At 47.3% G+C, this 12,325-nt stretch overlaps 1 protein-coding gene across 2 annotated transcripts in view; it reads left to right on the top strand.

Annotated features, from left to right (window-relative positions):
• Nucleotides 1–10,332, top strand: part of LOC122394561 (monocarboxylate transporter 10-like) — a 58,457-nt gene extending 48,125 nt beyond the window's left edge. For both annotated transcript variants that reach the window (XM_043391528.1, XM_043391527.1), the window contains 5 exons: nt 6,241–6,388; nt 6,935–7,124; nt 7,546–7,662; nt 7,925–8,306; nt 8,846–10,332. In XM_043391528.1, coding sequence (XP_043247463.1) covers nt 6,241–6,388; nt 6,935–7,124; nt 7,546–7,662; nt 7,925–8,306; nt 8,846–9,414 — 1,406 coding nt within the window. In that variant the 3' untranslated portion in view covers nt 9,415–10,332. The remainder of the gene's footprint in view (nt 1–6,240; nt 6,389–6,934; nt 7,125–7,545; nt 7,663–7,924; nt 8,307–8,845) is intronic.
• Nucleotides 10,333–12,325: the final 1,993 nt, after the last annotated feature.

Raw genomic sequence — 12,325 nt, 5'->3', positions numbered from 1 at the left:
AAAATATTTCTTCATGGTGTGACTGTGATCTCCATATGGAAACCTTGCAGGGAAAGAATTAATGTCAATTGTCAGCTCTTCAAATTTCTTTGGACTTTAACTTGCAGTACCATATCCAGTTTGCTTTGATATTTTGTTTTTTATTCCATGTTGAAGTTGAACACCAAGCTCCAGATATAGCAGGCAGCTTGATCATCTTCGGCCTTGGTATAATATCAGTCCAAGTTCCAGTGGTGGGTATCTTCTAATATTCAAATTAAAATGAAAAGCAATAGGCTTTCTCAGCGCCGACGACGGATTTCACGTTGATAAAAAAGGGAGCTCAAGGTCAGCAAAACTCGGGTTCAAGGAATGGCGGGCGTTGAAATGACTGCTGACGTCATCAAAAAACCGCTAATGGTTAAGAGATAGGGACTAAGCTGGTCCCACCCTGCAAGTAAAGGGAAGAAATTTCTTGAACACCATAAAGCTGCGGGGGTTGCGACCAGGATAAATGGTGGTTTCTGAGCCTGGCCGCAAACTTGGCTATCTCAACTCAAAACTAATGTTAAGGTGGGATGGTCCCTTTAAGACCGTGCAGAGGTTCACTTATGACGTCATAGGTCAGTGACCTGACCTGACCCAAAAATGCGGTTGGTGTCAAAAGATCTGGCTTGGATCAAAAGTCAGGTCTGCCAAGTTTCAGCCCTCTATCTCTAGCGTGTTTGGAGCTATCGCGAAAAAAAACCTATGGGGGGGGCGGCACCCCCCCCCCCCCCCTCCCTCGGCCGGCGAGGGTTAATGACACATGAATAGAGACTAGAATTATTTCATTCTTTTTGGTCAGATATCGTAAAGGTGGGGGCGGCTAGCCGGCCAAATACCCAATCCTCCCCTACTATTTGTTTCATTGCGATCGGCTTGCTTTTTGCGCGAGGTGTTTGCGAAAAACCAAGGGGGTCCGTTCCCCATATTATGTAAGTGCAATGGTTAAAAATCAATTAATAACCATGTCAGTAGGTATCAAATCGAAGTGATATTGCGCCTTTTACGAAAAAAAAAACTCAATTGTTTCTCCGCATCTCTGGAGTACCGAACTGGAAAAAGCAACCCTGGTCCCACACTTTACCTCTTACGGTTGATGTGTTAGTCGATGATATATTAATTATTCAATTCACCACAGACATCCCATCACTGTGGGACTAGGAAAGACTGAAGAGCTTATTATGATGCAGTGAAGAAAATCACAGTAAGTATTTGCTAAGCGAATGACTATTCGTGTAATGAAGGAACATCAGTTATGCAAGACATGGCGTGACGTACTGCACATTATTTACACTAGGAAGCGTCTCACAGATCTCATAGCCATGCATGGCCATACACACTGCTTATGACCGAGGACCTATGTCGGCACAGCTTTTCACCCTTCCAGTCCGAGACGCTAGTCCGGTCACCACCGCTTTGCCCTGTTGGCTTTCCTGGCCTCCTGACACCGCTTCAGCTTGTCTGGTGAGCTGAGCGTCCTCAGCACCTTGTCGTGGAGAGTGCTTAGGGGTGCTCGGGACGAGAAGAGTTTCCTCATGTTCTCCTCCGTCATCCACGTCTCTGAGTCTTGCTCCCCTCTCCGCGCTGTGGCATCGTTCCCGAACATGAACTTCCGCAGGTCATCATAGTTCCGGGAAGGCAGGCGCGGGTCCCGCACGCCACTGTCGTCGTAGCGTGTGAAGACAGCGACGATATTGCGCACCGCATCTTCCAGATGCTTTTTGAGGCGGTCGACAGACTGACGGATCTTCTCCTTGTCTTCGGGTTTACATCTGCCGAGAAGGTTGATCTCGGCCCAGAAGTAGCACGGCAGACCTTTCTCGGCACGGCGGTATACAAAGTCGAGCACCATCAGGAGACAGTCGTGGAAACTTTTCCTGTTAAGCTCGTCTTCGCTGTGGAGTTCTGCAAGCCAGAGGACACTTGTCTTCAGCAGGAAGCCCTTGATGGCCGCTTTTGGCCCGTTGACGACAGCGTTGGCGTACTTCAAGACGATCAGACAGTCCTTGAGGACACGCGGCAGAGCCTTGTACACCAGGTACTCGTGTCTGGAGAAGGACAGACGCCACTCGTGCAGTTTGGTGCTGCTGTCCGCCGAGCCGACGGGCACCAGCAGCGCGGGAGTTTCGCACAGTAGCTGCACCAGCTCTCCCCCCGGGTGCTTGTGATGGCGCTTTCTGGAGCAGAACTCCTGACTCGGCCAGTGCGGGAAGCTGATGCAGATGACCATGTCGGCGCTGGTGATCTGGTCTGTGCTCGCGACAGATGGTCCCTCGAAGGTGAAGTTCTGCAGCGATCTCACGTTGGTGGTGTGTCGAAATTTTTTGAACCCGTTCATTTTCATGGTGTTGATGAGCCTCTTTTTGAGCCTATGCCCGGAGAAGGGGATGGGGTCGTGCCTGCTACACGACGGCAGCGGCACGTGATGAAGCAGGAAGAAGCCCTTCTGTGGAACGCTGGTCTTGGTGACATAAATGGTGTCTGGCGATCGGGTCGGATTTCGTTTCATGTCTTTGTCGATTTCAACAGGTCCCAGCTGAAGCATTACGTCGATGTCCGACCACTCGAATGGGTTTCCATTGAAAGTCACATCGCTTCCCTCCAGCGCACTCCCGGACAGATGGGCTCCCTGGATCTGTAAACATGTCAGATCGGCGCAGCGACAAGGGTTTTTCATCGTTTCCACCGGTCCTCCGGTCATCCTGAACGCCTGCTCCGGAATCATGTCGTACCTGTCTGCTAGGGCGCGGAGTTTGGGATCCTCGGGGCGTGCGAACAGCTTCTCTCCGTAGTAGAACTCTCCGATCTTGGACACAGCCACCTCCTCGGCAAGAAGTTCGTGAAATCCTCTCTGTTTGAGCTTCTGGTTTCTTCCACGAAGCTGTGCTCTTAGAATCTGGTAAAGGTCAGCGCTTCTCAGAGAACCAGAGCTTTTTTGTCCGTCTTTTGATGGCATCAGCGTCTTGTTTCGGTTTCTCCCCGTCGCCATATTGAGGTTTGTTCCGGATGAAGTCTCTTTTTGGTATATCAATCACTCCAATGCTTGGATGAGAAACTTCCTTCTATAGTCCCGAAGATGAGATCCACTGGGCTCGGTTGAAGTCGCTTCCAGGGCAGCTCGGGACTCAGCTCCTGACTTCATGGCCGTTGTAAGCAGCTGATCACGCGGCGTTCGCTGCCACAGCGCAGGCTGCACTGAGGTCCGCCCGGTGCCTCTCCAAATATAAAGGCAGACATGGACCGTCATCGTTAATTCATGGAATGTGTGTTCAGAGGCCAGTCAACATAAGATGCAAGTCTTGTGCTATTTATTCACAAGGCATTCATGAGGCAACATGGTTCGGCGATCTCCAGTTTATGCGCTAGTTTAATTGCAGAGTATTTACCACGCTTTTCTACGTTACTACATACACGGTTAATTTGTCCCGTTGAATTTGCAAGTAAATAATACAGCAAGAAGTCACAACCTCACAACAACGGATCGCGCCATTCTATTTGAAGGACAAACTGTGATAAATATGCTGCGCAATTGGAGGCTCCAGCATGACCTTGCCCGTTCACCCACACTGTTGCATGTGGGGCTCCTCTCCAGACTACAAATTTATGCTTCTCAGAATGTGAGCTCCTATGCTTCCTTCGGTATGCATTTGCAATGATAGCACCCGGTCATCTTACTTTCAGGTAGTTATCTTAGCTGCACAACCGCCTTCGGTGAAGAAAGCTGAGTTTTCTTAGGGTATTGTAGCCTATTTTTCATTTGTATTGTGTTTTGTAGGTTAAAGGCGGCTGTGATTTCTACTTTTGATATAGCACATCAATCTCAAGACAATATCAGAAACCGCATTAGCGTTTTCGTTATAGTTTAAGAACAGTCGGCCAATGAAGATTTATTGCTCTTACTTTACATGTATGCTCTTGTCGATCCTTCGCATTCGATGCCTTACACTGCGTCTCTGGAGACAATGTAAAGAAGTCATGTTCGGGGTAAAATTCATTCGTCGCAATAATGGAAGACGTTCGAGCAAATGGCTCGTCGATGTCTCGTTTGATGCGACCAATAAAAACATGTTTCCTACACGAATACGAAAATTCATGCATAAATTTCTGGTCAGTGCACACTAAGGATGATGTCAATTTCACCGTTACTACGTAGTGTAATAAACAACATGTAAGTAACATGTTATTGCAAATAACATGCTATTTATTGCACCATGGTTACTATGGTATGGTTATTACACTATGTAGTGGATGCTAAAACCAAAATAAATTTCAACCAAATCACGAGAAAATAACTAAAACCGAACCGCCTTAAAGGGAGATAATGAGCTTTCTTTTTTCTTAAATAAAAATTACTCGACATCTATACTATTTCTACTGTAGTTTCTATAAAATATGAAAATTTCCTACCACATTTTCGTATGTGAAAAAGGTTTTTATTTTTGCAAAAAAGAAGCAGTACTTGCAGTACTTGCAACACCCACCGAAATGCGTTGTCCTTCTCTACAAAAAAGTCGCAGTATATGGCGCTTTTGTTTCAAACAGCGACGCTTGGGTTTTTGTTTATGTTATCGCCTTGTCGTTGCTTGGTTGTAAGGATTCTAATTTGAATTATAGTTAATTCGGTTTAGAATTAATTAGATTCTAATTCGGGGGTACATAGTGCCTACTCTTCTTTGTTTCCAAGTATTATTTTGCGCCACAAATGAACGGCATGCGCCAGAAACGCAGCCAAATCTTGCGATTGCGACTACGAAATTCATTATTTTGGCGTCAGAGCCTGAAGCGAAAAATACAAGCATATTTATTTCAAAAGACTTCAGGTTTGTCGAACGGTGTTATGAGAATTTTGATAACAGTACTGCACAAGTTTTTCAGTGATGCCGCAAAAGTGTTGTAGGTATCTATCTTCTTTTATTGTGCAGTCGGCGGGACCGATTCAAAATTGAGTCGTTGCTACTAAAATAGCAGCATATGGCGTCAGATGATGAACGGGAAAATAGTTGCGTAAATTTAGGCATAAACCACCCCCAAACCATGAATATCTTTTGAAGGCACTATAGACGACCATTAACTAACTAGATGTGATGAAGATCAAATGTAAGGAATACGCTCATTTTACAAAATTACATGCAAGTACCAAAAAGTGATGTAAGTACTTATTCAACGGTCATTTTCAGCGCTCCCCGCTAACGTGACTTCAAGTTGAGATATTTGCGGCAAGGTACCGAATTGAGCAAAATGGTTTTAATTTACATTATAACTTGTTGTGTTTTGTCAGAAAATGGTCCTAACTCAGATTTTGTGGAAAAAGGTCATTATCTCCCTTTAAAAAAAGAATATGATGCTCTGTATGTTATGTAACCCTGTCTCCTCCAGGGCTGGTTGTGGGTATGACGCCTTGTTTGGCCTTTATCTCTATCTTCCCCAGGGCTGGATGTGGGTATAATACCCTGTTTGACACCCACCTCTATTTCCCCCAGGTCTGGGTGTGGGTATGATACCCTGTTTGACCTCTATCTCTCTATTTTCCCCAGGGCTGGGTGTGGGTATTACGCCATGTTTGACCTCTATCTCTATCTTCCCCAGGGCTGGGTGTGGGTATGACGCCCTGTTTGACCTCTATCTCTATCTTCCCCAGGTCTGGGTGTGGGTATGATACCCTGTTTGACCTCTATCTCTATCTTCCCCAGGTCTGGGTGTGGGTATGATACCCTGTTTGACCTCTATCTCTATTTTCCCCAGGGCTAGGTGTGGGTATCACCGATCACGCCCTGTTTGACCCCCACCTCTATTTTCTCCAGGTCTGGGTGTGGGTATGATACCCAGTTTGACCTCTATCTCTATCTTCCCCAGGTCTGGGTGTGGGTATGATACCCGGTTTGACCTCTATCTCTATTTTCCCAGGGCTAGGTGTGGGTATGACGCCCTGTTTGACCTCTATCTCTATCTTCCCCAGGTCTGGGTGTGGGTATGATACCCTGTTTAACCTCTATCTCTATCTTCCCCAGGTCTGGGTGTGGGTATGATACCCTGTTTGACCTCTATCTCTATCTTCCCCAGGGTTGGGTGTGGGTATGACGCCCTGTTTGACCTCTATTTCTATTTTCCCCAGGGTTGGGTGTGGGTATGACGCCCTGTTTGACCTCTATTTCTATTTTCCCCAGGGCTGGGTGTGGGTATGATACCCTGTTTGACCCCCACCTCTATTTCCCCCAGGTCTGGGTGTGGGTATGACCCGAGACAGCTCGGCTCTGATGGTCGGTCAATACTTCAAACGGCGTCGCGAGCTGGTGGAGATCTTTGTCGTCTCTGGCAGCGGGCTTGGCGTCACCGTGATGTCAGTCTTCGTCAATGGCACGGTGGGGTAAGTAGGTATAAATATCAGCGTCAGTAAAAATATCTAAGCATAAATAAACTCACATACTTCAGCGCATTTTCGTATTTTGTATCATTTACTGTGAGTTTTTATGCTTATATTGTGAGTTAGATCCTGAACAAAAGGAAATTTATCACTATTTTTGCTGCAATTGCAGTTCGACAGACTGCCATTCAAAGACAATGCGCCTTTAACGGGAATAGTATGTTTTCCAAAGAGTGGAATAGCTGCATCACTTCTTTTTTTACGAGAACGATGCGGTGGCACCTGTAAAAGCTCAGAAACTTATCACTATTTAAACAGACGGATGCGCTCTTATTAGCTCCAATGGACTATTATTAGGGGGCTGCATTGAACCTTCGTGACTCATCAATAATCACATAGGTAACTATATCCGACTTTTACTGCATCCTTACCACTCTGCCACAGAACCATCCCGTACGCCTAACGCCCCTTTCTTACAGTAGCGCCGTTTGCCGATATTTGCCTCTGATGAGCCCCACGCCTGTTGGCTGTTGTCCTCTATGTTTTCAGGTGGGCTGGCTGGCGGCTCGGCCTCCAGGCCGTCACCGGGGCCGTCTTCGTCACCTTCCTCTTGGGCACGTGCTACCGGTCGGCTTCCCTCTATCACCCCCAGAGGAGGGCCATCCTGCACCTCAAAAACCAAAAACGCAAGGTCAAAGACAAGAAGACGGCAAATAAAGTGGTGAAACCGGTCAATAAGGTAATTATTGAGTTGTGTCGGCCGAGTTGTTGCAGTTGGATTCTTCATTCTAGCGATAATTTATTATAGTGATACCCTGGATGAAATAATGATAAGATATCTAATAGTAGGTACCTATTATCCCATCCATGATGACACTTGATCCCATTTCTCACTGAAACTTTTTACGTCACATTTTTTAAATCGATATAGCGACATATGTTTTTTATATCGACAAGCAATTCGGAAACAAGATGAGATTAGCGTTTTGTATGAATATGAAATATAGGTATAGTCAATTCATTTCGACAGTTCCACTTTCGAAGCAGGCCGCTTATGAACTCGTTCAAAGCAGTGACGTTTGAGTGAGCATTAACCATACCAAGGTGACCGAGTGTCAACAAACAACAGTGACGTATCGGTCGTCATCGTCTGCCCGCAGTCGGAGGACAAGCCGCCGTTTTTCGATCTGACCACGCTCAAGTCGCGGACGGTGCAGATTCTCCTGCTCTCCACGTCTCTGTCTTCGTTTGGTCTGAACACCCCTCTTGTCTACATTGTAAGTGGTCACCGCTGCATCACTATTTCAGCGATATGGCATGGCGTTATCATATCATTACAGCGTTACTGGTATGCGGCATTATCATAATACAGGGTGTTTGAGGGCTGTTAGATTCATCAAACACATTTGCACAAGTAATACATGAATCATGAAGGAATTCATACATCATGAAGTCATTTTAGTGAAACTGTTTGTCACTTGGTTGCTCCCATCTTAGTCCCAGACCTACCAGTAGTCCCATACCCCCTCTCCCCCGCAGGCGCACGAGGCGGAGCGGGACGGTGTGGAGGCCGGCTCCCTGGTGCTGCTGCAGACCTACCTGGGACTGGCCTGGGTGCTCGGCTGCGTCACCTTTGGCGCCGTGGTGGTGCAGAACAGCACAGAGTGCCGCATCGGCCGCCAGTACCTGTGCCAGGCCTCGGCGCTCCTCTGCGGCGTGTCCATACTCGGCTGCACGGCCGTCCGCGGCTACGGCGGCTACGTCCTCTTCGTCTGGGTGTACGGCCTCTTCTGCGGCGCCTACAGCTACAGCCTGAAGATGTTTGCGTATGAGAAAGTGCGCGCCCGAAATTTCGCCAGCACGTGGGGCTTCATTCAGTGCTCGCAGGCGATACCGATCGCACTGGGAGTGCCAATTGCAGGTGAGAGGAAGGGAGAGAGAGAGAGAGAGAGAGAGAGAGAGAGAGAGAGAGAGAGAGAGAGAGAGAGAGAGAGAGAGAGAGAGAGAGAGAGAGAGAGAGAGAGAGAGAGAGAGAGAGAGATGAGAGCCGGGGAGGTGAGGAAGAGAGTAAGAGAACGGGAGAGAAGAGAGCGGATATATGGGATGAAATCCGCTAGACTCGTGCGTGATAAGCAATGACAGAGGGGCAAATAGACTATAACCAAGGGGCTCGTGAAGATGTAATGCAAATTGCGATTAGCTAAAGGAGTTCCGTTATCATTTTCGCATGTCTAGCAGTGAACATGAGCAATGAAGAATGGGAGAACATATTCATTTATTTAGCAACTACGCTATCGGTTTCATTCATTTAGTTAACAAATGTTATTCGTTCCCTTTGGTTTGGACGTTCCCCATTATGGCACTTTCAAGCATATAGGATTATGTGACTCGTAACGTATGCACCTTTTTCGTTCCGTTCGTACAACAACAAGTTTCTAACGTCCCTCTCCACGTCCACAGGGTACATCAACGTCACGGCCGGCGGCAAGGCGGGCTTCTACTTCTCCAGCACGTTCGTGGTCATGGGCAGCCTGACCATCTCGCTGATAGACGTACACCGGCGCCGGCGGCGGCAGCGGCACGCGCGCAAACACCACAAGACAAAGCGAGAGTGCAGCGAGGACTGCAAGAAGACGGAGCGCCGCTCGAGCCTTCCGGAGGAGGACGTTCCGCTGCCGATCGGGATCACCCTGCAGCCGAGCTTTATCATGGAGCTGCTGGACGCCAATCAGAAGGAGCTGACGTGTATCAGTGAGGAGGGCATCGCCGACATGGACATCCCCGACCACATCCTGGAGGAGCTGGAGATCTTCGGCGACATCACCACCTGCAACCAGGTGGAGAACTACCTCATGCTGAGCGAGTATGAGAACAATCTGAACGGACAGGGCCACGAGCACGCCGACAAGAGGCGGAGACGCTCTCTTCTGCAGACGACAGAAGATGGCAGGCATACGCTGCGTGAGTCGTGGAGGTATTTCCTGAACCGACACCGAAGCATCACCACCATAGACGAAGCGTCCGTGTGACCTGACCTACCGTGACCTTGACCTTGGGAGGGACTGTGAACGACCTGGGTCAAGGACAATCACGGGGTCATTATAGGTGATGTGTGGTGTTGGACTCGGTGAATTGAAAAGCCAAGTGTCGGAAAGTGTGTAATGCTGACAGCCAATGTAAGCTGTCACAGCTGGTATAACACGATGCCGAGACACTGAATATGCGGTGCTCCTGACTCATTGAAGGGACGTTCCATCCGCAACTTGTGGTGTCAGCGGCCCTTCGCTATGACGTCACGCCATGTCAGACTTTCCGAACGGACGTCAGGTGCTTGGCTGCCAGGGGACATGTAACGTCATACGTTGGCATCTCAGCGACGAAAGGGGTGCCAAAACCCTACGATCTTCCTAGTCATCAGAATACTCGACGTTTGCGTGCTATATAGTATTACGTCATTCTGCGTTCTTGTTTATAAGAAAGGAACGGTGAGCATGCTGCGCGTTGACAGAGTGATAATGAATGTTTTGATGTATTTTAGTTGCTATAAATGAGGTATATATGTCACAAGGGAAGGTATATAATATTCATCACTGGTCATACATAAATGCATTCAAACATACATCATCTTATTAGCGTAACTTATGAATGCTGCTTCAGAGTGACAGCGGGTGCGATTGTGCCGAGTTAGTCGAATTTTCAAATGATATCTTTGACATATGCCTATGTGTTGTTATCATCATCCGAAACGTTTTGTGTGATGTGTCATGGCTATTTTGGTTTCGCAGGCATTTTGGTTATTTTAGTTTATTTCACTAGACATAAATTTACCGTTTTTGGTATAAATGTAGGTGAACAACTTGCTATACATCGACAATTGTGATGGAACCATTTTTGAGTCGTATACTGCTGACGCTGAGTGATGAGTCAGAAATAAAATGTGCATGGTATTTGCTTTTTAGAGACCGAGAGACCAGAGTAGGTATAGTCAGCATTGAACCTAAGTGCAATACATTATCATACAAATAGTTTTTGCATAATATTCTTGAGCTTTTTTAGAATGCTAGATATAGGTCAACTTACTCAGATTTTTTATAGACACCTGAACAAAACTCGCTGCAAAAAAAAAAATGATAACCGTATTCCGTGAAACACACGTCATTGCAGTGCAGGGGCGGGGGAACTACGTTCAGACTGGGGGGGGGGGCACACAATAGAGATCACCCTAGGGTACCCCGAACTCTAGTTTTCTCACCGGTTTTAGGCCACTTATTTTTCATCCCTTGGGTTTTTCAACAAAAAAGAAAATCTATGACGCTGACGCCGCCCGTCTGGGGGAACGGGAACTAGGTACACCGGACAGTGAAACAGAGCCGAAACTTCACGGGTAGGCAGGTGCTAGCTAATAAAAAATGAGTCTCGAGGTGATACCTATCGATTCACTGTGGCGAATAGGGGAGAGCGGGGAGAGTTGTATCATGTCCAAGTTGTATCAGGGCGAATTGTGCCAAACTTATCCAATGGATGGCGCTCGCGACACGACCAGCCGACGAGGTTTTCCGGGCGCCATCTTTCCCTGTTCTGTCTTGTGGCTGAGTGGACGCGTCTCGAGGTGAGAGCCGATTTTATGTTTTTTTAATGTCATTCTAAAAAAATAAGTTGCAAGAAAATGTGTGTTTTGGGCATTTAGATGTGCACGAATTTGAAAGATCTCCGTAGCGGTGGTGAGGGTAGGTTCTAAGGCTGCGTGAGTGAAAACGGATTTCTCCAGCTGTCCGCTGTTTTTTTTAGCACGAGGATGTTTTTCCAAGATGGCGACTAGGTACATGTTGTATCAGAGCCGGGTGGGGTATGTTGTAACATGTATGTATGTATGTATGTATGGGTATGTTGCTTTTGATCGCGAAAGCTAAGCCCTGGCTCGCGTTTGTAGGTAGCTAGTCAATGCTCGTTCCATTTCGGCACAATGTGTTGGCTTCTTTGCTCTTAACGGGCCACTTTTGCGTCTAGTCTGTTGATGTTTCGTTCGGATTGCATTGACCTAAGTTTGGTCTAATAAAGTGAAGCCTTTGAGCATACCTATACATTGTATTAACCCCTGTTGCTGTTATGTTCAAAACCAGTAGCAAGCACACTCCCTGAAACGTGAAATAGTGATACAAATTACCCCACCATGTGATACAACTCACCCAAGCCATGGGGCAAGTTGTATCAAAAACATTGTTCTATTCGGCAGACCGTAGAAGAAAAACTGGTAGAGGTAGCGGAAAAGTTACTTTGCACAAAAAAAGCAGAAGAATCAAGGAAGGGGACAGTATGGAAATAATGAGTTTATCACGGATAGTTACGAGTTTATGGGTCTCGGAGTAAAAACTGATACAACCCACCCCACTCTCCCCTAATGAATGTTCTTCGAATATTGTTACCCGCTACTATCGCTAGTTACTCTATCATTCCACTGAGCGGTGCAGATCTACCGAACGCCGCTTGTGGTGCCCTTACAGTGTTTTTCTCATCAGCTGGCGTCCCGGACAACCCACGACCAACGACAGGGGCCGGGAGTCCTCGAACGTGCAGTTCCTACATATGTGGCGCCCTCTACGGCTTTACCTCACAGACATCAGGTAACGCTCTCTGCCCCCATGCACCACTTTGCGGTGCCCCAACGAACCTATGGCGTCTCTGGGTGTGGTCACAAGCTACTGCTAATTGATTTCCCCCAACTCTATCAGGCATAGCCGACTGGTTCTGTATGGTCCTAAAGGCTGTACGTACGGCTGCCACTTCGCTGCTTCTTGGAACTGTTTCTTCGCTACACAGTACACACGACAACATCCTCTAGGAAGTAGGTATTCTATAAATCTATACCGTGGGCTGGGGAAAATAGCTCCCAGCAGACATCGCTGGGTCTGCAAACCTCTTCAGCGCAAAATAGCGTTTGAG

This window comes from Amphibalanus amphitrite, unplaced genomic scaffold, assembly GCF_019059575.1.
Source record: "Amphibalanus amphitrite isolate SeventyFive unplaced genomic scaffold, NRLGWU_Aamphi_draft 000599F_arrow, whole genome shotgun sequence".
In the NCBI taxonomy this organism is placed as follows: Eukaryota; Metazoa; Arthropoda; class Thecostraca; order Balanomorpha; family Balanidae; genus Amphibalanus; species Amphibalanus amphitrite.
Note: the sequence above shows the minus strand (reverse complement) of the source record. Positions and strands in the feature narration are given on the sequence as shown.